General features: G+C 38.2%; 1 protein-coding gene across 1 annotated transcript in view; it reads right to left on the bottom strand.

Annotated features, from left to right (window-relative positions):
* LOC118832575 (fibronectin type-III domain-containing protein 3A-like) overlaps window positions 1-1,185 on the bottom strand; it is a 54,486-nt gene extending 53,301 nt beyond the window's left edge. Inside the window, exon 1 of the mRNA XM_036739867.1 lies at window positions 1,080-1,185. Within this exon, the coding sequence (XP_036595762.1) occupies window positions 1,080-1,172 (93 nt within the window). The 5' untranslated portion in view covers window positions 1,173-1,185. The remainder of the gene's footprint in view (window positions 1-1,079) is intronic.
* Window positions 1,186-26,178: the final 24,993 nt, after the last annotated feature.

Raw genomic sequence — 26,178 nt, 5'->3', positions numbered from 1 at the left:
ACTCATTTATAAAGCAAAGGGAGTGGATCAGATGACGTATGAGCTCTAAATCTATGAATGGTCCATGCTGGGTCAAGAACTGGAGTACCATCTAGATAACTAGTACAAACATTACCCAGACATGTCTCTTTCTCTAAGACTTTTGGTCAGCTTATTACAAATAATCAATTTTTTAAAATTTATTTTTATTTTATGGATGTCTTTTATGGCATGGTGATATTCCCTTATATTCACATACCACAAATGATTAATCCATTCCCCAACTGACAGGCACCTACTGTTTTTAGTTCTTTGCTACGTCAAAAATGTGCTGCTACGAATACTGTGCTATAGATGAAGCCTTCCCTTCTGTCTTGGACCTCCTTATATGCTTAGCAGTGAGATCTCTGAGTCAAAAGGTAGGGATATTCTAGTCACTTTTTTCCCTGCATAATTCCAAATTGCTTTCTAGAATGACTGGATCAATTCACAGTTCCAGCAACAGTGTGTCTGTCTTTTCACAGACCTTCCAACATTGACCAATTCCAGATTTTATAATCTTTGCTAAGAGTTGTTTTAATTTGCCTTTATTAGTAGTAATTTGGAGCAGTCCTTCATACAGTGAATAGCCTGGAGATCCTCTTTTGCGAAGTTTGTTTATATTTTCACTTTTCCAATGAGTAATAGCTTTTGGCATATTTATTCCCTATATGCTGGATATCAGACCTTTATCAGTGTTAGTAAAATGCTAAAAAATATATACGTATATGTGAATATCACATATATATACACATTTGTCTATGAATATACTGAATGATTGTTTGTAAATCAACATTTTCTGACATTTTGGAGAAAGTCCCAAATTGTTAACCATTGGGACACCAAAACTTTCTATATATTTGGACAAAGTTACACACAAGTAGATGGGACCCAAGAGATGTCTTTGAAAATTAGTGTGGATGATTATTCCACTGTTGGTAATGATGACTTAGGAAGAACCAAAGACATGAGCTAATTGTTGGGACACACAGTGCCAAAGAAAGGGTTTTGACTCCACATATTTGCAGGCTTGAAAATGACCAAAGACCACTCATTCTCACCTGTTGCATGTTGTCCCCATTTACCATATGAGGTGGAAGAGGCATGTCATTCATTACGGGTGTAGGTTCTACAGCAGGAACCTGTTCAGCCATAATACATAAAGGGATTGTTTCTTACATTGATTAGCCTGTAAGAAGAAATGAAGCCTTAGGTTAACTAAATGAAGTCCGTATTTCTTCCCTAACAAGTCACTTTTCAAGATACTCTAGAACGCAGAAGTCTTTAAGTCATTTGCTTTCCCTAAAAGTTTTATGAAAATTGCTTCTATAACAAGACTTTTATAGAGGGCTTTAAAATGTCACACATTACAAAGTGCATATACACATGTATACATATGTGTGCATATAGGCCTGTATGTACATACATATAGGCAGTTAGGTGGTGCTGCAGTGGATAGACTGCCAGGCCTGAAATGAGGAAGACTCATCTTCCCGAGTTCCAATCTGGCTTCAGACACTAGCTGTGTGACCCTGGGCAAGTCACTTTACTCTGTTCACCTCCATTTCCTCATCTATAAAATGGGGTGGAGAAGGAAATGGCAAACTACTCCAGTATTTTTGCCAGGAAAACCCCAAATGGAGTCACAAAGAGTCGGACACAACTGAAAATCATCCGAACAATATAAAATTTGAGCCTCACAACCACCCTGTGAGCTAAGTACAAATATCATTATTGGCAATCAATTACTCAAACATTAAGTACCTACTGTGAATGAGGAGGCACTGTGCTAAGTACCAGAGATGAAAAGACAAAAGGGAAACAGTCCCCATTTCCAAAGAGCTGACATTCTAGTGGGGGAGACAACATGTACACGTATGAGTATATACACAATACACACAAAAGGGATACAAGATTATTTTGGGAGCAGGGGGGCCATGACAGTGTTGGAAATCAGGGAAAATTTCATTAAGAAGGTCACACTTAAACTGTGTCTTGAAGGAACCCAGGGACTCTAAGGGGGCAGAGGTAAGGAGTATATTCTAAGCATGGGGGACAAGTGCAAAGTCAAGAGATGGAATAGATAGGTACAGCTGGAATGTAGAGTGTCAAGAAGGAAGTATAATAAGACTAGAAAGGTGGGAAGGGGCCAAGTTGCAAAGAACTTTCAATGTCGAACAGAGGACTTTAGTTGATGCTAGAGGCAACAGAGAGCCACTGGAGTTTGTTGTGTAGGGAGGTAAAAATGTCAGACCTGCACATTAAGAAAGTCACTTTGGCAGCTGAGTGCAGGCTGAACTGGAATGAGTGAAGACTTGAGGCAGAGAGTCCAACTAGTAGGCTATTCACAAGAGTCAAAGTGAGAGTAGAATGAGGGTCTGAACTAACGTGAGTGGTAGCCATGTAAAAGAAGAGGAAGGGAGGTGTATGAGGGATAATCTGGAGAAAGAAATGACCAGATTTGGCAACTGATTGGATATATGGGGTGTGGAAGAGTGATGAGTCAAGAGTGAGACGTTGCCAGGTTACCCCTATTTTACAGGTGAGGAAATGGGCTTAGAGAGGATGTGTGATTTGCCCATGGTTATGCAACTACAAAGTGTCAGAGGCAAAATATGAACTCAAGTTTTCCTAAGCCCAAATCCAGCATTCTAGCCATCATCCCACACCTTATAAATGAAAGGGCACGACTGAAGGTAGAATCACAGATTTTGGTTCTTCTCATATACTGTGAGAAGAGGCAGCAAATGCGGCTCAATTTCAAAGAGCAATGAATGGTTGAACAGCAAATCCAAGTTAAATAAGATAGATCCAAGTAGGTGATTCCCAAGAACAGTACATTTCTAAGTTCACTGGGGAAAATCTATTGAGCTTCCTCCACAATGTGGGAAGGACCTACTGCTTTTGATAAATGTTTCATAGTGGCATGGCCAGAAAAAGAAGCCAGCTTTCTAGCTCTAAGGCTATTCATTAAATCAAACTGCATCAACTAAACCAGAATTTCAATCAGGGCACTAGAAGTTTCCTCATCTACCCAATCGGGAAAATGATACCTGCTTTGCTCACCTTACAGGATTGGTATAAAAATATAATGAAATAAGTAAAGTGGAAAATATAACATGCCATACAAATACGGAACAGTTCTTATTACCGTGAGACCCAGGAAATCTTTCCCTTTGTGCACCAGCTAAAATGCAGTACTCATATAGATGAACACCATATAAAAAACTACTACCCCATTCCTGAAAGAAGGCACCAACTTAGACCAGTCAACATTTGTCTATCACTTTCCCAAACTGCGTAAGACAAAACTGCAAAAACTACCTTGAAATTCACCACAAATACTCTTAGACAGTAAACAACAGAGAAACCACAAATAAATACAATATTGCTCACACTGTATCAGGATGACAAGGAGAATCCTGTGGCAGAATAGAACAGCATAAACACAGCGTAGAACTTTGTTCCCTTTCCCCGTCAGCCCCTAAAAACCGTCGCCCCTTTACCCTTTAAAGGAGTTGATAACAGCATGGTCTTGCCATTTGTTGCATTCACTTTCAAGCACTGTGTTTTGGATCAGAGATTTGCCGTCTAGAGCCCGTGAAGAGCTTAGAGCTTTGTTAGAACTACCTTCCTCATTGATGATGCAATAATACACCTCGGGCTGTCTCCTGGCAACCGCTCTGTGCCCGAAGCTGCCAGTGCCATAGAAGATGAAGATTTCAAATGGCTAAGACAGCTATAATAATAACCACAACAACCTGGGGCCCAGCTGAATTTGGGTATAAAGCTTAATGATAATAGAAGCTAAAATGCACTACAATTAAAAGACTTGGAAGTCAGCTGTGGAGATCAGGTCCAAAATTCTCCCATTTCACACACAGACGAAATTTTTAGCAGGCCCATCAATCTCAGTAGTTACACTATGTTTATTGCCATCAACTGTGATACACGATCTGTAAAAGCATGATACTACCAGTCACAAACGTGGGCTAGCCTCCCTCCCGCAGTACCCATGGCCATCTGGCCAGGTGCATACTGTTTGCAGCCCTGCTTTATCATCTGTGTTTCTTCCAGCCCAGACTCTGCCAGCTCTCCAGCTACAAAGCAGCTAAATGGCTGCTGGTCTTAGTCCAAGTGTGAGACAGTAGTTCATTACACATTGCAGCTTCCTACTTGAAGCGTCCAAGCTTGTTTAACAGGGTCTTTCCTTCTTAGGCTCAGCTGCAAAACAGGTCCAGAGAGACAATGAATGGTCTTTGCTGCACTCAACAAACAATTTAAAGGCCCAGCCCTGCAGATGCAACTGTCCTCTCTAGTTTACTGTCCAACACATTCTACTCAGAGACTTCTAGGATGTTAGAGCTGCAAAGGACCTCAGAGTTGCTCATTATACCACCTCTCTTGATCTCCACAGCATTCAGGAAAAATAGTTATTAAAACCTTTTACAACTTAGGAGAGGAGTAGCTTAAACAGCTAAGCCTGCTACCTCCTTTATTTTTTGCTCACTGTAGGCAAACAAAGATCTACTTACACATGTGTCTCATAATAGTAGCTGTATCACACTAAACTGAAGATGTTATAAAAAAATTACCATCACCACCATTGCTACGATTATTTTCAGTGCCTTTCCAATTTGTATCCTCAGGATCTGCCATATAAATGTGTACTTAGATGCTTGCAGATTGGTCGAATCTCTCTAAAAACCATTCCCTAAGAATGTATAGATGAAACCTATAGTTAATATCCCTTAAGTCAAGTTTTTATATAAATGGTAAACATTGCACATGCCAAAACTGCACACCAAGTCAGAAAAACACATACCTTGTATAAAATACGTTACTATTTATTTGCTTTTGGTTAACAACAGACGAAACTGCATAAATTATTTAATCATTCTTGATTACCTCAGTAAGTTATTTGCATTTGAATGTCAGACCATGTCATCCAATTTACCATTCTCTGAATTACCACAGCATATAAAATATATTCATATCAGATGACATATAATTATCCCTACTAAAAATACCTGTACTATAGTGCTGCCAGTCGCAATGCTAAAATTAAATTATGCTGGAAGTGATGAGTCTAAACCCCCTATTTTTAGTGACTTATAGCTAGGCCTTAAAAATCTTCTCTTCCAGGAATGTGACATACCACACCTCAGTTCAGGAACCTAAACTTAAGTCTTATAAAAGAAATGAAGTGTTTAAGACAAAAATGAAATTCATTAGAGAGAAGGGAACCCCTTTAGGAATTTGAACTATACTTAGTTGAAGGTATTCAAATGTAGTACACTTGTGTATTAATATCATGCCACCTACAGCTCTAAACATGAACACATCTAACACACTTGTTCATCGCTGATAACTCTGGGTTTTCTCTTACTGCTCTTGTGGGTTATGTGAAGTTCAAGCAGCTATAATTTTTATTTCATGTAAAACAATTACTGTTCACATACACATGCATTTCATGAGGGCTCCTATGGCCCACGACAGTACTTAAAAAGGTGTCCCGAAGAAAACTGGATATGGAGAATTTCTGTTATGAATTGACAAAGAAGAGAGCTCCTTTGTTTTAGGTAACTCAAATCCTCACTCATAAATTACTTGGCGTAGGTAGTAGCACCTATAGGCAAGGTAGGGTATTGCAGCTGAGCCCTGGCAGCAAAAATTCCTAGAGAGGGAGAGTCAGTGGTTCCCCAATATGAGAGAAAATAACGTTTGTGGGCGGGGGAGGGGGCGGTCATCATGGTGGCCAATGACAGAGGAAGGATCCTTGAGTTATCAAAGGGCTGCAAAGGAAAAGTGAGCCGTCAGACAGATTCTACAATTGCCTATGGCTCTGAAGCGCTGCAATACTACAATCTCCAAGTGTGCTGAAGTCCAGCCTCCTCCATATTTCTCCTTTCTTGTTCTCCTCTTGCCCCCCTCCCACTTACTTCATCTGTAAAATAAGGGGGTTGGAGTCTTTGACCTCTGTGGTCTCTTCTAGCTCTGAAATAATAATCCTATGCTGTCCCTCATCTGAAATCTAAGAGTTCTTCACTCACACCTCTTTTATAGTAGTTACCACATTCTTTTTTCATGGTTATTTTTATATCTATGTGTATATATATGCATGTACATGTATATAAAATTATAAATAAAATAATTTTCTCCCATGTGAGAATCTAAGATCTCCAAGGGTGAGGACTGTGTCTTATTCATCTTTGTTCGGACCACAGATGATAAAAAGGCATGGATAGGTTGTGATCTGCACCAGTGGAGGCAGGGCCAATATAAGTAAAATCCAGTGAAATACTGAAGGGCCCACCTATACCAAAATCTAATTAAAATACACCTGTATTTCCTAAATATGTAGAGGTACATCAGCTGAACACCCAACTAAAATGTATATAAAGATATCCTTAACTTAGAAAAAAATATATAAATACATCAGGAGATTGAAATTCCAAGTTCAATACCGAGAAAGCCCTGTCACAGGCTCAGCTCCATTTGATTCTAGAGCTCAAAATTGGCACAAACCCCCACTTTACACGTCACACTCTAGTTGCCAAGATTTGGATCACTCTAGGAATTCCATAAGTGATTCATAAACCACATATAGAAACTCCTCAATATACTACAATGTTTCTGGGATGGAAAGTGTCAGCCAAATTACTCACATAACGTTACATGAGAAAATGTTGGCCCAGAGTTGCAGAGCAAATCTCCATTTTTCGAGAAGGTAGAAATATGAACCACCAACATGGTAGAAATGAATAATTTTGAGAGTTCTCTGAAACAAGAAATTACTTGGCAACCTAGAAGAAGATCTAAAAATTCCAAAAGAATCAAAATGTGAAGGGTGTCTTTACCTTGCTCTAAGGATCTCCAAGGGTGATAAGCATCATCCATTAATTATGACATTAACTCATTTACATAATTCTGAAAAGGCTAAGAATGTTTTATAGCCATTTTCAATCTGTCCCAAACTAGATTTTATTTTCTATGTATGGCAGCTCACGTTAATGTGTGATTTTCATTTTTTTTGGCAAGGCTATATAATTCTCGTATAACTAAAGATTCCACAACTGTTACTCTAAAAAAAAAATCAGGAAGTGATTTGACATGCACTTTATGCTGGATTATCACTAAACAGATGCTAGCCATTTCTTATGGAAGGGTTTTCAAATTTCCCATTTATACTACTTCACACTTTTTTTCCCTATCTTTTAAACATTATCAATACTTTCTCATTCTTCTCCACACATGACTCTGGCCCTTTTTCTGGTTGCTTTAATCCTGCTAAAATCTGGGGAAATCACACTGTATTTAAGGTCCTATGTGGCTGTGGAATTGGTTCTATTCAGTAGCAAGTACGGTTTTGTTTAAAAGTAGCAAGACATCTCATGGCTATTCAAGCTGACAATGACAGATACATTAATTGCCAAACTGGTAAATAAATAAGGCTCTGCAAAACATCACAGGTACATACTGAGTATTGTTTCACAATAATATCCTTAACAAATTAAGCCAAATACCACCCGTCATGCCCCCTGCTGTAACACTGGCCAATCACACATTTCTGACATCGTTCACGTGGAGTTGTCTTCCCAACGTTTCACCCAACACCACATTTTCAAAGAATCAATTTGCTGCTAGAAGAGCATGCCAATAGTACATAAGCAAGGCTAGCTCCAACAGGTCTCTACCACTTCGAAATGGTACAGTGAGAGCAAAGCAAAAAGGATCCTGGTACTCTTGGCAAACTGGTTCAGGCATAAGACCTTTTGGGATTATTTTGAAAAGTGCCTAGAAGCCCTCTGACTTTAAGCTGTCCTGTAAACAAATCTCCAAGAAACACATTCAGTGTCTGCCTCATATAACAATTCACATTTACTTAGCACTATGAAAACCTGAAACTCCTTTTCTCACATTGATCCTGTGAAGGAGGTAGTACAAACATTATCCTCATTTTATAGAGGAAGAAACTGAGGCTCTTTGAAGTGAAACGACTTGGTCCTTGTGCACAGAGTCAGTGTCCGAGTCAGGACTAAAGCTCATATCTCTCCTAATGCCAAGCCCAGCTGCTCCCTCCCCCACTCCAGGCAGCCCGAGATGGTAATTCAGCCATTTTTCTTTGCTGTCTTCCCAGTCTCTTTAAGACTCCACATACCAGTGGCTCTTGAGGAAGAAGAGAACATTCTCGCATAAAAGGAGGGGAGGCTGGCTGAAAGGAAGATCGGGCAGCAAACAGAGGAGTGGAGACTGAGAGCTGGAAAGGCTCTTCTAGTCCAGGCCCCAATTTAAACCTGTCTCCTGACTCCAAGCCTAGCATTGACTGACCCTTCTTCCTTAGTCTCCCTTGTTGGATCCTTAGCCAGCTCCCACCTGATAACTGGGCCTGTTCCCCAAGGTTTTCTCCTGGGCCCTCTTACCTTCTCCCTCTCTACCACCTCATTTGGGGAAGCTCCTCAGCTCCCATGGATTTAACTATCATCTCTACGCAAATTATTCTCAGCCCTAACCTCCAGTCTCACATCTCCAACTGTCTGTTGGATATCTCAAACTGGATGCCCATAGCCACCTTCAGCTCAACATGTCCCAAATCGAATTCATTATCTTCCAGCCCTCCCCACTCCTCCCGCAACCCTTCCAGTCTTCCTAACTTTCCTATTAACTGAGGGATTTAGGTGGAGTGGTGACTAGAGAACCAGAGCTGGAGTCAAAAAGAGCTCAAGTCAAATCCAGATACTTAGTAGCTATGTGACCCTGCACAAGTCACTTAAACTATTTTAGTTTTCCCATCTGTAAAATGGGGATAATAGTAGCACTCACTTCCCACAGGTGTGGTGAGGATCAAGTGACGTCCTCCCAGTCACCCAACCCAGCTGTTGTCCTCACATTCACATATCCAACCTGTTGCTGAGTTCTACAATTTTACCTTTGTGGTGTCTCTCGTGTATGCCTTCTCTCTTCTGCCAAAGCCACTGCCCTGGTGCAGGCCCTTGTCACCTCACGGTGGGCCATCATACCAGCCTTCTGACTGGTCACCCTTCATTATCTCTCCCCACTCCAGTCTATCCTCTACTTGGCTATCAAAGTGATCTTTCTAAAGTGAAGGTCTAACTGCATCACCTCCCTTCATCCAAACTTCAGTGGCTTCCTATCACCTCCAGAATCAAATAGAAAACCCAATCAGGTCCTTCCTACATTTCCAGTCTTTTCTACCTTACTCCTTTCCACATACTCTATGACCCAGTGACATGGCCCCCCCGGTGTTCCTTGCAAAAGACTCCGTCTCCTAGCTCTGTGCCTTTTCACTTAGCTGTCCTCTGTTCCTGGAGTCCTCTCTATCCCTTGCTCTGTCCTATGGATTCCTTTGAGTCTCAGCTAAAATTCTACTGTCTGTAAGAAGCCTTTCCCTGTTCTCCTTAATGCTAGTGCCTTCAGTCTGAGATCATCTCCACTTTATCCTGAATATGTCTTGTTTGTACATAGTTATTTGCATGTTGTGGCCCCCACAAACTGTGAGCTCCTTGAGGGCAGGGGCTGGTTTTGCCATTCTTTCCCCAGCACTTAGCACATAGTAGGTGCTTAATAAATGCTTCTTGACTTGACAATCTACTAAGCCACGCTGCCTCCAGATTGATTTCCTTGTCAGGTTCTAACCCAAATATCATCAAATCATGTAAATTCCAAGACAGGGCTAAAAAACTCCTAACAGTAGACAAATACTTTAAATGAATTCTTGGGAAAGAACAATTTGACTCAGTAATCATTACATTTGAATAGTTTTAAAAGGAGTATTAATGATAAATTCTCAATATCCTGTTCTACTCCTACAAATGTTGAAACCTACCCAAACTTACTATATTTTATAGCAGATATTTTAAAAGAAAATGCCACATGCACAAAATGTGCTTAAACAGTATTTTCATAATAACCACACAATAAAGACTCTTGCAGATTTTTGAGGGAGGTACATTTGTATTCTTCCAAGTGTTGCCTTTCAAATAGCAGTCTGGCTTTGACCTCATCACTCAACTGAAGCAGCTGTCTTCAAAATTCTGAATGCTTTAACTGCCAAGTTTGATGGCCTTTGCCCATCTTCACCCTTCTTGACTTGTCTCCATCATCTGACGCTGCTGACTCCTTTTTTCCTCCCGAATCCTCTCTCCTCTCTTGGTTCTTTAAGGTGGGTGTCCACTCAGACCTCTTTTCTGTACCATCATCCACATTTTACCCCTTCTCATCGCATTCTATCGGTGACCTCCTCAGCTACCTAGGTTTAACTGTCATCTGTGTGCAAATAGCTCCCAGATCAATATATCCAGCCCGAGTATTTTTTCTCAACCCTAGTCTCTCATTGCCAAATTGCATTAAGTCTCACCAGCATCTTAAACATGTCTGAAACAGAATTATCTTTCCCCTCAAACTCACCCCTCTACCACCATCGAGTCACCCTGGTTCATAATTTCAATATCATTCAGACTCCTCACTCACCCCCTCCTCCAATTCAGTTAGGTGCCAAAGCTTGTAATTTCTACCCACACGCCCCTTCTCTTCATTCACGTAGCCACTACCCTAGTTCTTGACTGAACTACTCAGATAGCCTCTGACTTTGGATCTCCAGGACCAAATACAAAATCCTCTCTTGGACATTTAACACTCTTCACAAGCTGGCCCTACCCTACCCTTCCAGCCTTACTATACATCATCCCCCTCCCAGCCAACTCGCTATTCCTCACACTCAGAATGTATGGCCTCCTCACCTCTTGTCTCACCAGTGGCAGTATGGTACAGTGGATAAGATTTGGCACTTGGATTCAGAAGACTTGAACGCAAATCCTGCCTTAGATACTAGCTAGCTGGGCAACACTAGGTAAAGTCACTTTGATACTTCTCTCGGCCTCAGTTTTTTCATCTGTAAAATGGAGTTAACAATAGTACCTAGCTTATAGATTGTTGTGAGGATCAAATGAAATATGCTTTGCAATTCTTAAAGCACTATATACATGTTAGCTATTATTATTATTATTCAAGAGGTAATTCAAGCACCACTTCTACACGAAGCTATTCCTGATACCCCTCCCCGCCACTGTTAGTGTTGTCCCTCCCTGCCTTATATTTTTTTTCTCTTTGTATTTATTTTTTATAAACTGAAGTGGCACAGGGGACAGAGTTGGACATAGAATCAAGAAGACCTGAGTTCAAATCCTACCTTGGACACTTCCCATGACCCTGGGCAAGTCATTTTAACCTCTCTGACTCAGATTCTTAGTCTGGAAGACAGGGATAATAATAGCCCCTAACTCCCAGTGTTGGTTTGAGGATCAAATGAGATAACATGGAAAGTGCTTTGCAAACTTTGAAGCCCTAGTACATGCTAGCTACTATTAATTATTTAAGCACTTGTCTCCATGATTAAAATCGAAGTTCCTTCTGAACAGGAGTTATTTAATTCTTTGTATTTGATTGCTCAGCACCGAGGACAGTGCCTGGCACACAGTAGGTAATTAATGATTACTGACTGGAAGATGCTTAGTAAATTGGTGTTGCTCCTTTGACTGATACATAGGCTGACAATAATCAGAATTTCCAATGTTTTTTGACAAAAGAATGTCATTATTCTTTTTTTTTTGGATTTTTGGCGGGGCAGTTGGGGTTAAGTGACTTGTCTAAGGTCACATAGCTAGTACGTGTCAAGCGTCTGAGGCCGGATCTGAACTCAGGTCCTCCTGACGCCAGGGCCAGTACTCTACTCACTGCACCACCTAGCTGCCCCTAGAACTTCATTATTCTTAAGTACACTATAAATGTTCTGTAAGCTAGAATAAAAACAGGTAATAAGTGAAACATTAGATTTTAAATTCCTTGAGAATAGGGACCGTTCTTATTAAGCTAGCATGTAGTAAGTGCTTAATAAACGGTCAATTAAATTGAATTTAAAGGAACAACTTAAATTACAATAAGCTTTATTACATAATCTCACAAACCTGAAATTCTTCATATATAAGAATCTCTACAATTGTTGCACCCAGGAGTTAAAGGTATACTCAAGTACCTCTTAATTTCTTGAGTCTTTGGTTTAAGAAAACTGGTATTTCTAGACCAAAATTCCTTTGTTCACTAGGAAGACCTTAAAAATTTATAGGGAGAAATTATTTCAAATTTTATACTAAGAACCACATATACCATGACAAAATTGTTTGAAGTATTACTATACTCATGCTTTCAGATTTCCATGGTAAAAACATACTTACTGATATTATAAATTTTAAGAATATCTTTATCAAATTTCCAAAACCTAATTTTGGTTATCGAGTTTTTTCTTTGGTTTCAAATTCTAGAAAGACATTTCCTCTTGGAATGAGACACAAATGGATAATCAGTAGGCAATGATGGTTTTTTTTTAAATTTCAAAATGGAGATTACATGAAATAAGCCATATATTTAAGGTTGTTGGCATGATTGTAAACCTGTTAGGTTTTTCAGGGATTGGGGACTTTGGGGTAAGGTATGCACGATTCAACACAAAGATATGTCCAAACACACTTTTCTGTTTTTTAGTGACCAAATTCCATAATGATGATCATCTTTGACAAGCCTATTAGACCCAGACATGCAAATTAGCACATGTTCGTGTGCTCTGAGGCTGAAGGAAATCAAGGAAAAATTTCTGCCTCTTATTAGATATTCAAGAAAAATCAGTGGGGAAAGGAGGGAAAGTACATGAGTATATTTCTTCTAAAAAGATGCTTACATTGCTTTAGCCTAGGGATATGGGAAACTAGCAGGATCACTGGGAATTTCCCAGGATGACAGACCTAATGCTGGAAGGGACCTCAGAGGCCCTCTCTTCCAAACCCCTGATTTTACTGAGGAGGAAACAGGCCTACAGAGCTCACCTGAGGTGAGGTGAATTGCTCAGGGTCACATAGTAGCACGTATCATAGACTGGATTTGAACCAGGTTTTCTGACTCCACAGCCAGTGTTCCTTCCACTATACTATCCTGCCTCTTGCCCAATCTCTGGGGTAAAGATCGCCGCGTTTACTCAATGTTTCTGTTATAGCATACAGAGTGCCAGAGTCAGTTATTGGAAGAACTAAACGAAAACCTCAGCTAGCTATGTAAGCCTAACTTTTCAGTTCCTTCATCTGTAAAGTGAGGCTAATATTTATACTATTTACCTCAAGACTGTTAAAATTCAGGTGCTTTGGAAACTTCAGAGCACTTGATCAGTGTCAACTACTACAGGTCTCTTTCTTCCAATGTGGCTGCCAGATAGTACCTATTCACTGGCGACAAGCGCTATAGGCTCTTTCAAAAAATTTTCCCCACCTAAGGCAAAAGTCACTGGCACATAGCTCTTCACACCATCCTGACTACTCTTCAAAAGCCAGATAAGGCTGGAGCTGGCTGGTTTGTTTGTTTTTTTAAACAGCCTACAAGGCTGGGCTACCACTCAAAAGCATTTTCAAATGCAAAGGGGAGCACGGCAGCACAACCAAGTTTTTTTTCAATGTATTAACAATGTAGATCTTAGGAAACAGTCAGACTTATCAGAAATCATTCAAAGTCAAGAAACTCTAATGAACTCATCTATAAGTAACTTTATTTTCTAAAAAGTGAGAAGTGAGCTTGGTTTAACCGAAGGGACAGCTGAGCTATAACATCTGAAAACACCATCTGGTGAAAATACACTGCATTGTCAGTAATATTTTTTTAGCCAGCTGCTTTGTAAGTACTTGAGTTTGGAGCCAGAATTTTCTTGGCCCCATGAAGATCCTTTTCACATGCATTCTACAAACAAATACCCACAGCTTTTCATTGATAATACAGCACCAGATTTTATGAGCAGAAATAAGATGGCATAGCAATAAAGTTATACCTTACTGAAGGACTGTCAGAGAGAGCCAGTGATACGTGAGAAAGAATGAATTTTTTAGCTAGCAAGGGTCCTTAGGGTCGGAATACCAGAAGAAGGTTACTTTAAAAAGGCTTGGGTGATCGTACAATACTCCCTCCCCCTTTTATGGAGAGGTGGAGAATACTATTCCCAAATGTATACCCCCTCCAACCTTGAGAGGGGGGATTCTTAACCTGGGCTCTGTGAATTTGGGCCTTTTATTAACATTTCAATTTAACTGGTGTCCTCTGCAATCCTATGTATTCTATTTTGTACATTTTTAAGACATTATTCTGAGAAGGGCCCAAAGACTTCACTAGACTTCCAAAAAGGTAGATCCATGACACACAACAAGGTTAAGAACCCCTGATTTAGTGGAACTTCAAAACTTCAGCCCCCAAGAGACTCACCAGGAGATGTAGGGGTTGATTAGAGACTCATTTCCATTGCAGGGACAGTTTCTGTTCCTTACAGCCCTCCACCCTACTCTCTTTTTCACTGCATGTCCTTGAATTTTCTATAGAGCCGATCAAGACACTGCAGCGATTTCCTAGTTCCTAAGTAGTTCAGGAATGGGATCAAGTATTCCAACAGAAGTCTCCTTTGGTCACAATTCAGATGACTGGAAAAGTGGACTGAGAGCTCCCTGGAGAATCACTGGGGCTGTGCATTAATAATTTGGAGACATGGTAAAAAACAACTAGCTTTTAACATCTTTCAAGAGTTGGATTTTAGTAAAATTGAGTTACATTTGTTATCATCCGACAACATAGTCACTGAGACACTGATGTTGAAAGTCCAAAATAGCGAGCAGTGTTGCATTTTCCCTAGGACCCAGTTTTCTTAAACTGAAGGGGAGCAGCATTACGTACGTCGAAGATGGCAAATGGCTTTTTGCTTCTTGTAAGATACTCAGGTGTCAGCAGTACAACAAACTTAAAACAATACATGAATAGTTCATTTCTGTTGAGGAAAAAACTCACAGTATTACAGCAATAGTACTCTTTACAATGACTAAATTAAGTTCTGTCAGTCAATGTAATTCACGTTATAAAGAACTGGTCAAATCAACAATCTCAACCTGATTTCTTTGACTTAATATAGTTGAGAGGTTGCTGTTTTCAGGCCCAGTCTGAGTCAACTGTCTCATGTATGCCAAGTCCCTTTTTCTAAAACAAATTCTTCTGACTGAAGATACTGCAACAAGTTAAAGAAAACTGATGGAACTGAAGAAATGTGTGTCTTGGAGGGTTAAGCTGAATTAGCAAATTACTCTAAAGTCAAGGTAACTGGAACTTGCAGGTCATGTTATCATTCTCAAGGCCAGAAAGATGTATTTTGGAACATCCACCCTTGAGAAGGGTACAACTAATCAGGGAAGGATGCACAATGAAAAAGCCACTGCTTCTCTGTTCACTGGAGATACTGCAAGGGATAAGAAGTTAATAGGCTAGGAGTAGAAGAGCAATCTAGGTGAGGTAGAACAGGCACAATCATCACTCTCCGTATCATCCCAACACACAAAGGAAGTTGAGAAATACTTTTACCTTGCATTTAGTTCATAATTAGCTGTTTAGAATCAGAAAACAGAACCCCCTTGTAACCCCAGTATGACGGGGCAAGCAAAACAACACGATTACAGGCTTTCTACAATACAATGGGTTTAGAGGAGTACACTAGACATACAGGGCCTTATGATACCCCCAGGGAACATCATTTGACCTACCATCTTGATTTCTGTGGCCTTTGGGGGGTGGGGAAGCTAGGTGGCACAGTGGATATAGTATCAGGCCTAGAGTCAGGAAGACCTGACTTCAAATCCGGCCTCAGACACTTCTTAGCTGTGTGACTCTGGGCAAGTCAACTTCACCCCATTTGCCTGTTTCCTCATCTGTAAAATGAGCAGGAGAAGGACATGGCAAACCACTCCAGTACCTTTGCCAAGAAAACCCTAAATGGGGTCATGAAGAGTCAGACACAGTTGAAACAACTGAACCACAAGAGAGGAACTGGGGAATTTAGATAAGTTAAATCTAAAATCAGTTTAATGAATTGGTTCAACTTCATGTAACATTCAAGCTTAATCAGTTTCAAAAGTCTCAAGATGCAGAGAAGTAAGTCTTGCTATAAAAATCTGTAATGGGAATATTATTGCTTGATCCTCGACCCAAACACAGGCATCACTTAAGAGAACTTCTTTGACTTTAACCGAGAATGATCTGCTCTTTCCCCTTCCAAGAAGCATGGATGGAGACAGATCAGGAAAGGGTGACAAAGGTTTTAAAGAAAACCCCAAACCTGAATAATCTATGAGCACTGTGCATAGCTATTGAGTTTATCTCTAAGCACTTGTGAAAATTACTTAAGCTAGAAGTCAAAACTGTTACTCCTGTAGAGAGATGCCTGAATACTTGTTTTACCTTTCAAAATCAATTTTCTAGCTTTAATATCTGGCAATATAGACATTTCCGGATTTGAGAAAACTTACCTTTGTGATAGCATCTGTCCCTCTTTTTGTTCAGAAATAAATTATGTACTGTATTTTGAGGAGGGAACAAAGAATTGCTCAGTGCTTAAAAGAGAGAATCAATTTAAGGTGCTACATACTTGCATAACCTGATCACTTAACATTTGAGAGTAAAACCAAGATTGCATTTCCGTTTGTCTTTGACACGAGGATAAGTATATCTTCATGATTTGAAGCTAAAATACTTATATCAGATCAAACATGTGGCACAAATATAGGAACCAATAGATTTTAGAGTCATCTTCATTGATGACATTTCAGTCATAAAGTGGGGATCCAAATAAAAAGCCAACATAGTCGGTTATTTTATTTCTTCGAACAGATAATTTAACATTTGTTTTAACTGATGCTTTCATCTCCCACATATAGTAAGATAAATAACTACATAATGAAGGACAGTTTGACAAAGGCTTGGTTGCTAAGGATTTTTTTTCAGTGTAGAGAATCTCTCTGGCTGTTTCAAGAAGTGCCCCTCCCCCAACATAATCTATTTTCCATCTCATTAGGTAGGTCAATTAACTATTCTCTCTACTAAAGTACCTTTCTCAATGCGGCTTTTTAATTTTGCTTTCCATTCCCCTGAAATCTCCCAATAAATTCTTCTAGAAGCTACCAATCTGCTGCTTTTTTTCTCCCCACAACTTTGTCATTATTCTCTCTAGCTGTGATGCTTCATATATGAAGCAGTCCTTAAAGAAATTAGTATGTGAGCAAAATCACAGAATGCTGAGGGGCATTTCCACAAAGGGAAAAAAAAACCTCACGAATTCATCTAGGGAAGTTCTGTGTATATTAACCTTAAACTGAAACAAAGAATTAAGCAGAAAATTCTGGCATCAGCCACTTCAGAAGCAGGGAGGCAGGAGGGAAAAACAAACAAGCTAAAAGATATTCAGGTACCTCCTTCAGGGTTTACAATTCGGACTTCTGGCTAAGTAAAAAGAAAACACCTTCAGAGTTTCAAAACTGCTCCAAGATTTGCAGCAAAGAGAGAGGTTTAAATGGCCTATTGCACATAATAATAAAAGTATTTTATGTCCCAGTACATACCACATAGAGAAAATAGGCAGCTCAGCGATGAGACTTGCATGCATTTAAACACTAATACCAAAGTAGAAAAAGTAAGGAAAGAAAGGAAGCATACTAGTTTAGGGATTTAAAAAATAGAAACTTACTCTATTCCCTTCTTGGTCAGATAACCATCACTACTCACTACTATGTTACCTTACAGAAAATGAAAACAAATACACTAAATCAGACTGGGCTAATTTTGAAAACTTTCCAAAGAGTGGAAGTGCTATTCTAAAACTAAACACATTTTCTCCTGTGACATAAATGTGTTCATTTCAAAGAATACTATTCATTTTTTTATTCTAGGCACTACTAGCAACCTTTCTTTAAAAATGCAACCATCTCTTAGAATAATTCAACCTCCTTCAAGTTCACAAAAGTCAATCTGAATCTCTCTCCCCCAAAGTTTTACAGGACCCAAATTCTAGGCTCTGACTCCCCGTAATTTCATAATTTTATTACCTTTTTTCATTTCCAACAGCCAAGTGTGTGCTTCAATTCAGAATGCAGAGTTCACTGTGTAGCTCATGTTCCCTACTCCATTCCAAAAATAGTATTCATTAGACTTGGAATTCTCCATGACAACCACTTACTCAGGTCTTTTATTTTTTTTTAAATGGAAATATGAAGTTACATACAGGTGCATTAAAAAGTAAACCCTGAAATATCACAAAAGTAATTTCTGGAATATACTATTGTCAAGTGTTTGGAGATTTAAGCCTTCTGGGAAACTTCCAGGTTGAAAGCAGATTAATATGTTCTGTTACTCCTTTAAATTTATATTAAACATCAATGTTAATTATGTAAAACTTTGATAAGGTGTGATCTTCAAATATTTTGGTTTTGGCCACTAACAATATAAAACTGCATTATTCTTTCACTAAACCATATTGCCTAGTTTATAAATATCATAATGCCGATAAAACAGTAGCTTGATACAATAATTATTCTTCATAATAATCAGCTTGAGATATAGCATGAATTAACAGTATATGGTTACATGTTATAAGACAATGAAAAATAAGCATATTACATATATAATTTCTTTAAGGATTTGTAATTTTAAAGATCTAGTTAAAGCTATTAAAATGACCAAGTATATCTAACATTAATTTTTCCTTTATGTTTGATAGATTTCAGAAGACTATGCATTTATGTCAAAAAGCCAAATGATGTGTTATATAGCAGTTATACAATAACAACAAATTTTTAATCGTGGTATTTTCCCAAAGATACAAGTAATGGATGAGGACTATAGAGGTGGGCTATGAGGAAAGCAATGAAAAATGATCGGTATTTTCACTAAGTAAATCAACAGATCCCCAAAGTCAGGAAACACCAATACAAAGGAGTTAAATAACAAAGAATGGTACCTCCACCCCCAACCCTGAACTCAAGGCCACTCTAGTTCCAGGCCTTGTTCCAAAAGGCAACTAGTTTGTTTCTGAGTCCAGGTCCAATGCAAGACAATTTTCACTGCATACTAATTAGGTTAGCTAGACAAAATTTGGTAAGTTTTTCTCTCATTGAAAGATGAATTTAGTTCCTCCTAAGCAAAAATTCAACACTTTGGTCTATTTACAATAGAAAAAACCAAATGACTGTAGAATCCCTATTGTCTAGACTAACACACAGTTTGATGGACAACCCATAAAACTGGGCCATCCGTATATATATCTTGGAAAGACACTGTGTGTGGACAAGGAGCTAGGCTCAGAATTAAACAGGAAGAAGAAAATGAACTGGATTGCCTTTAGGAAACTGTGCAGTGCTTCTAATGACCCCAAGCTTCATCATGAAAACAAAGACCCATCTTTTTTTGTAAATGTTATTATTCTGATGCTGCTATATTGCTGAGTCATGGAAGGGGGGGAGACCCACCCCAATTAGTATTTGAGGTTACCCCAAAAATCTTTGGAGAGGTATATGGTGGGCCCAAGCAGACTGCAACACATTACAAACCCAGGACTGTACAAGAGAAGTGGCATAAAGAATGTCATTGGAGAATTGCCTGACTGGAAAAGAAGGTGAGCTGGTCATGTAGCAAGAGCAAGAAATAACCAATGGGCAGCCTGTGTATTCCACTGCCATCCATGGAATGTTAAGAGAAGTAGAGGAAGGCCCCCAGCATACTAGTCAGATCCCCTGCAAAAGATTTAGATTTATGGGAGGGTATGAAAAAAAGCCACCCAGGATAAAAGAACATGAATGAGTTGTGATTTACATCATTTGAAAGAATACCAATCGTGATAAAAGATCTAATGAAGTATAAAAGTTAGCAGATACTATGAAATTAAATGATTTGGGTGACTACAATCAGAAAAAGAAGGCAAAAGCTTTACTTAAAGAATGTTAACTCAATTCAATAAACATTTATTGAGTAAAATCTTAGGTGGTTCAGTGGATAAAGAGCTCAATTTGAGATTAAGACCTGAGCTTAAGTCCTGCCTCAGTCACGTACTAGCTGTGTGACCCTGAGCAAGTCTCTTGACCTCTCAGCCCCTCAATTTCTTCATCTATAAGATGAGATAATAATAGAGCCAACCTCCCAGGTTTGTTATAAGGACCCAATGAGATAATGTATGCAAACATTAAAGCGCTCTATAAATATTGGCTAGTATTAAATATTATATGTCTAGCATTGCACTATGTACTATGAGGGAGATAAAATAACATATGGCATGATCTTTGCTTTCAAAGACTTTTCAATATCTTTGAGACAAGGCTTACACAAATGAAATATTTTATACATGGGAAAGACAGAAGAGGTGCTCCCTTACTTATGAATGCCTCATTTATATAAATGTCCAACTAAACACTCTGACCAAAATTTTCTTCACCATTTCTACTCCTCTAGATAGCAACCAAACTGTTCTGGGTCAATGGTACCACCTGGTGGCCAACACAGGGACTATCTAACCCAACACTTCTGCTTTACCTTTTTTTTTTTTTTTAAACTATACTCCCTCTGGCCCTGCCACCTCCTCACTCTACTCAAGGGAATGAAGATTCCCTCCAACTTGCCTCTTTTGCCACTAGCATTCAGTTAAATCCATCTCCAGCAATCACTTACTTAAATGTACAAATAGTCTTTTAAAGAGAACCATGGGTTCAAAACCTGCCTTTGATGCCCACTACCATTATGACCTTGGGCAAAATAAAGTAACCTCCCTGGGCCTCAGTTTTATCATCTATAAAAGGAGGAGACTGAACAAGATGGCCTTTGAAATCCCTTCCCGCTAGATATCAGTGATCCTACAAAGCCCCATTCTTCTTTGAGCTCTAGGCTAGGTACCTCAGAAAATTCTGAGTTGAAAAAAGGAAAAGGGGATCTCATTGATTGATAACCGTTAAAAAACAGTACTAGTAATACACCTGTATCAAAGAAAACAAAATCTACCATTAAGAACTGAAATTAGATATGATAACAAATAAATGCTATTGGCCTCTAAAGGCCTTGAAAATGCCCTGAATTCTCCTTCAGAATTTTTGTACAACTCTACCTTTGTTAACTACCCTTTTCTCAAATTTCAGCATTTACAATAAAGTACCTCATTAAATTGTTTAAATTATAATCAGAATAGTATTCTTTTTTTATTTCAAATACCGCAAACAGTATTTCATCTGCATTGTGTGTTAAGTGTGGCCTAGCCTTGGAACATAACCATCATGGATATAATTTTTTCTACAGGAAAATTTGTTTTACAGTTACAAAAAACTCAGCAAGAAACTTCAAAAAAGAATCCGTTTGGAAATTGGGGACGTCCTGTATATGCTTAATGTAATACAATGTCATACAAGCTAACAAATGTACAATACAGAGCAGCAAGAAAATAATGGTGTCATGGATGATACTGCCAGAGGTGCTAAGGAGTGAAGGACAAAGTCCCTGTCCTCAACTGGCTTCTTGTTTCATGGGGGAGAAATGTGCAAAAGGGAGATTCAAAATAAAAGAAGCGAAGTGGTTTGAAGAGGGAGGCTGGTTGTTGTGAGGATTAGATGTGATGATGTAGTTTGTATTTTATAAACCAGAAAGTATGGTAAAATGCAAGTATTAATTGTAAATGCTGTGCATGATCAGAAAAAAAGGATCAATGCTGGCTGCAGAAGGCTTCATGGGCCATGTAGGACTTGAGAGAACTGCACTTAAATGGCCTGAAGCACTGGTTACATAATTTTACACCAAGGTCTTTCTTTGTCCTTATGTACTTTACAAGTATTTAAGTTTCTATGACACAGAATATCATGGCACATGGAAAAATCAACACAGTAATTTAAATACTGAAGCCAAAACTGAATGTAAATTTTCCCAATATCTGAACTCCCTTCTCTGTCACATACAGTGACTACTATAAAATGTATTTATTTGTAAAATTGAAGGACTGATTATACCTGTCTTCTTGCCTCAACACTCATGAAGCATACTAAAGTAAGCATGGGTGAAGACAGAAAGATTTCTGTACAAATACCTACCATCTCCCCACTGGAATTTATAGAAGTCCTGCGGGAAAGTGAAAGATCAGGGTAGACATACAGAACCAGACACATTAGATGCATATAAATATTACGAAATGGTTATTTCTATAATATTTCTATTTGCATAAAGAACATATGCAAAACTCTATAATAAACTCCTATATAAAACTGGAATCATCACAAACAAACGGCTAACCGTTAAGCTATTAAGGGTTGTAAAGCATGAAAAGCTACAGCTTATCTACCAAATGCTAAGAAAGGTACACGACTAATTTGGACAAGCGCACATTTTTAGTGCACCTTCAACCTACCATGTAGCTCTTGTTATACATCATCAAGGACCATCAAGAATAACTATCACTAAACCATCTTCAAAATGGTTCTAAGTGGGGGAGAGAGAGGAAGCGTTGAAAACAGCATTTACGAGGACAGCTTAAATACTAAAGGCACGACTTTCAAGTTGCCCTACATAAATATAGACATAATGAATAAGGATGTTTTCGGGAAACAAGGATTTTGAGAAATTGCTATTTTGAATGTTGATTTGGTAGAAAACAATTTAAATCACAAAGTCTTTAGAATTCTTAGCAGATATTATGCATATAGAATAAAACATGAAAGATTCTGGGTACATTTAAAAAAAACCCCAGGAAATATTTTTAAGATAAGCAGATTCCCATACAGCAGACCACATTTTCATGCCAAAAATTAACATTCCATACACATGCAATTATTGGGAAGATTGTATTACAGTTTTCTGAAGCAAGAATACAATATGCTTGCTGAAATAACAGATCATTTGGGGATGGGGGTATAAAATTATCAAGGGTTTCAAGAAAGTAATGGTTCTTGAAGATAGGCAAAAAATAGGGTTGCACTTTGGAAAAAAAATGCTGGAAGAAAATTTGATGGAAATAAGTCATAAGTAATATGGGTCGGGCAAACATGGCCTTGATCACCAAATCCTGCAACCCTAGAACTAGTTCTAGGGGGCATGCCTTGACGTAGTATTAGGACAATATAGGAAGTCCTACTTTGAACAGTGGGTTACTGATTTCTAGAACCAATTACCCCCAAGAGCTGATGTAGGCTAAACAACTAAAACATAAACATCTTCAAGAACCATTTACACAATAAATTCATGGATGATAAATCCAGACTGGGTTATTAGGAAAAGGTAGTGATGTTGGGGATGCCTATGTGACCTTATGGAGTTTAAGTCATAGAGGGCAACCATGCGTTTATTTAAAATCTCCATTGTTAGCACTATCAGACACAGAAAACAAGGTAGGATGGACCACTGGTCTGACCCCCAATGGCATTTCTTATGTAAGATTTTCTCCTTAAAGTAACACTATATTTAAGTTATACTTATTTTATAACTAAGGCCAAAAAAGGAAAGTCTGAGCTACAGACAGCAGTCACCTTCTAACTCATAAAATTATGTTTAGCTCTGGCAAAGATCCATAGGCTCATAGGGAGCATGTGTTATATTCTAATTCCTAGACAGACTCTCAAGCCTCAATTTCAGGGTTGTGGCCCCTTACTCTTTGATGCAGTGAGTGATACTTCATGATCTGAAAAACAGTGGCTCAGGCATGGAAATGTGAAGGGCTACTGTATTAGCTTAATATCTATAAATGTACTGCTTTCGTTGGCTTAATGAAACCACAACTACCTAAAGTATATCTTAATCTCCAAAGTATAAGTTCCCCTTCTAAATACGATGGTCTCATTCTAATATTAGAATAACATTTTAGCACTATGGAGTGTGAAAAAGGAAGTATAGTTTGATTTTTTAGAACTCATCAATTTACCCTTAGAAGGACACAAGACATCTAATAATTTCTCAATTTTTAGAATCCCAAATCACATTAAATATGAATATACATACTGTCACCTAATATTTAGTCTTAGAAAGGCTACTGACTTTTAGAGGTCCTTCAACCACCACTATAAATTACTCTTCTCTGCACATCAAGACGGCTGATATAAATTAATAGTGCTAAGTCACAGATTTCAATACATTTACTTGTATTAACATTTTAAATTCAGTCCAGTGAGTTCCTCCTCCCCCAATTTTAAAGGCTATATATATATATATATATATGCATAAAGAAAATATTCCAACTTGCCTTTATATAACATGAAAACTGAACACTTTACTTGATAACTTTAAAATTAGCTCTTTAGATACTATAAGTTTCATTAAATAGTCATGGAGTTGGCTTCAAGTTAATATGTTGTTTTTACCTGGAATGGAAGCACTAGAGATAGTCCCAAGGTCCAATCTGTAAAAAAAAAAGACTGCACTTTTGAGGGAATCAACTTGCCCTCTTTCAAGGTCTCAAAGTGCCAGATGACTTCTCACTTAATTTGAGTCACATTTGAGACATAGCCAGAGCAAATTGTATTATGAACTGCAACTTCAATTTATATCACAGATTTGAAGCATAATAAAAAGGAAACTGGGAGCAGATTTTCCTTATTAAGAGAATTTTAGTGGAGTTACATACATAATAATTTTACACAAAGTATTTGGGACTTTAGAATACCCTGTGTATACTGATCAACATAGGCAAGCTTCATTAAAAGTGAAAGAATTACTCACTCATTTGACAATAAGCTCTTCAAAGATATAATAAAGTGGTCAGTGTGTACTGTACTTACTCTTCAGCTAAACTCTGGCTTGCAGAAACGATAACTGCTGAACATAACTACCTCAACCTTGGCTAATTTAACCACAGCTTGCTCTGAGACAGACACAAAAGCAGGTGAAATGGACATTACGAAAAACACAGTACTTTGATAATTCAGGCATAAATTAAGTAGTACTGATAATCTGATAAAAAGAAAAGTGGACATTTTAGGACATTTTGCAAACTTTAGTGACTGTTGACGACAAAGTTTTAATCTTATCTTCACATTTATCTCAAAAGTAGAATAAAGTAAAGCTCCCTAGAACATTGTGAATGGAAAAATATTTCCAGGATATATTTACCACCATTTCAAAGCCTCTCAAATTAGTGATCCATTATTTTCTGATTCAAATTAATCTTTCACTTAACTTAATAGACTTTCATATGAACGTAACTGTGCAAGTATTAGTTTAAATATTCTGAATTAGCAAAGAATAAAGGAATAAAGTCCACACAAAAGTATAATACTTTGTGTTGGTACTTCCAAAAATAAAAAAGATGAAAGCTTCTAGGTATTTGTCATAGACACTTTGTAGAATGCAAGTAATACTATTTCAAAAATGAGCATTTTTAAATATAGAAAAGTGTTTCACCTTGTGGTTTCAAGGCAACCAGAGTTGTGAGGCATATACTTACATTCTGCAAGGTGGAGTGAAAGAGGGAAGAAAAGTTTGATTTCTTTCTTACAAAGGTGTGCATGTTGTGAATTAATGGAGTATGGCACCTAATTTGTTTGGAAATCTGGCACAATCCTTGCAAAATAACCACTCAGTTCTTAAACAAAATTCACATCAGACCACTTACCCAGGTTTAATTTTGAGAATTTTTTAAAAAAAGGAAACAGTCCTAGACATGTGTTATTTTGCTTCATTGCCAAAGTGCTGCCTGTTTCAGGCCAACTCTTGGAAAAGAAAAACTTGTTGCAACAGTACCACTTAGAGTTCCCCAAATAGCTTGTTTCAAAGAACTACACAAGGCACCCATTCAAGTAATTCTCATAATAAAGAGTATAGGGAGAAAAAGCAAGTCCATTTCTACTTAGTTTTGTAGTACTCAAGAAAAAGGTACTCAAAGATCACCAACTTTGCTTTGGAATAGTCAGTGCTGAAGAGAAATGGCAGAAGATACCACAATGGGGTCAAAAAAAGAACTCTCTTCAAAAATGTTCCTGTCAAAAACATCTCATTCCAAAGATTTCTAATGAAAAAGCACACTGGTGCTAAAAAGACATCATTATTTGCACAACATAATGAATGACATCCTAAAACCAAAGTCGTTTGCCCTTAGTTAAAACAGGATTCTGTTCACTCACCATAGTCACCTTTTGTTTACCCTATGTATCTGGGGAACACTCTATGAATATATGCACACAATAGCCAAATAGGTGGATTTCCAAATCCTACAGTAAACGCCAAGTCAAAGGCACTTGAATCTGCCTCGCACAAGAGCTTGTCACCACGACCCATTTAAGCAGTATAGTTTAAGCT

Source organism: Trichosurus vulpecula, chromosome X, assembly GCF_011100635.1.
Source record: "Trichosurus vulpecula isolate mTriVul1 chromosome X, mTriVul1.pri, whole genome shotgun sequence".
In the NCBI taxonomy this organism is placed as follows: domain Eukaryota; kingdom Metazoa; phylum Chordata; class Mammalia; order Diprotodontia; family Phalangeridae; genus Trichosurus; species Trichosurus vulpecula.
This window is presented reverse-complemented; position numbering and strand designations above follow the sequence as displayed.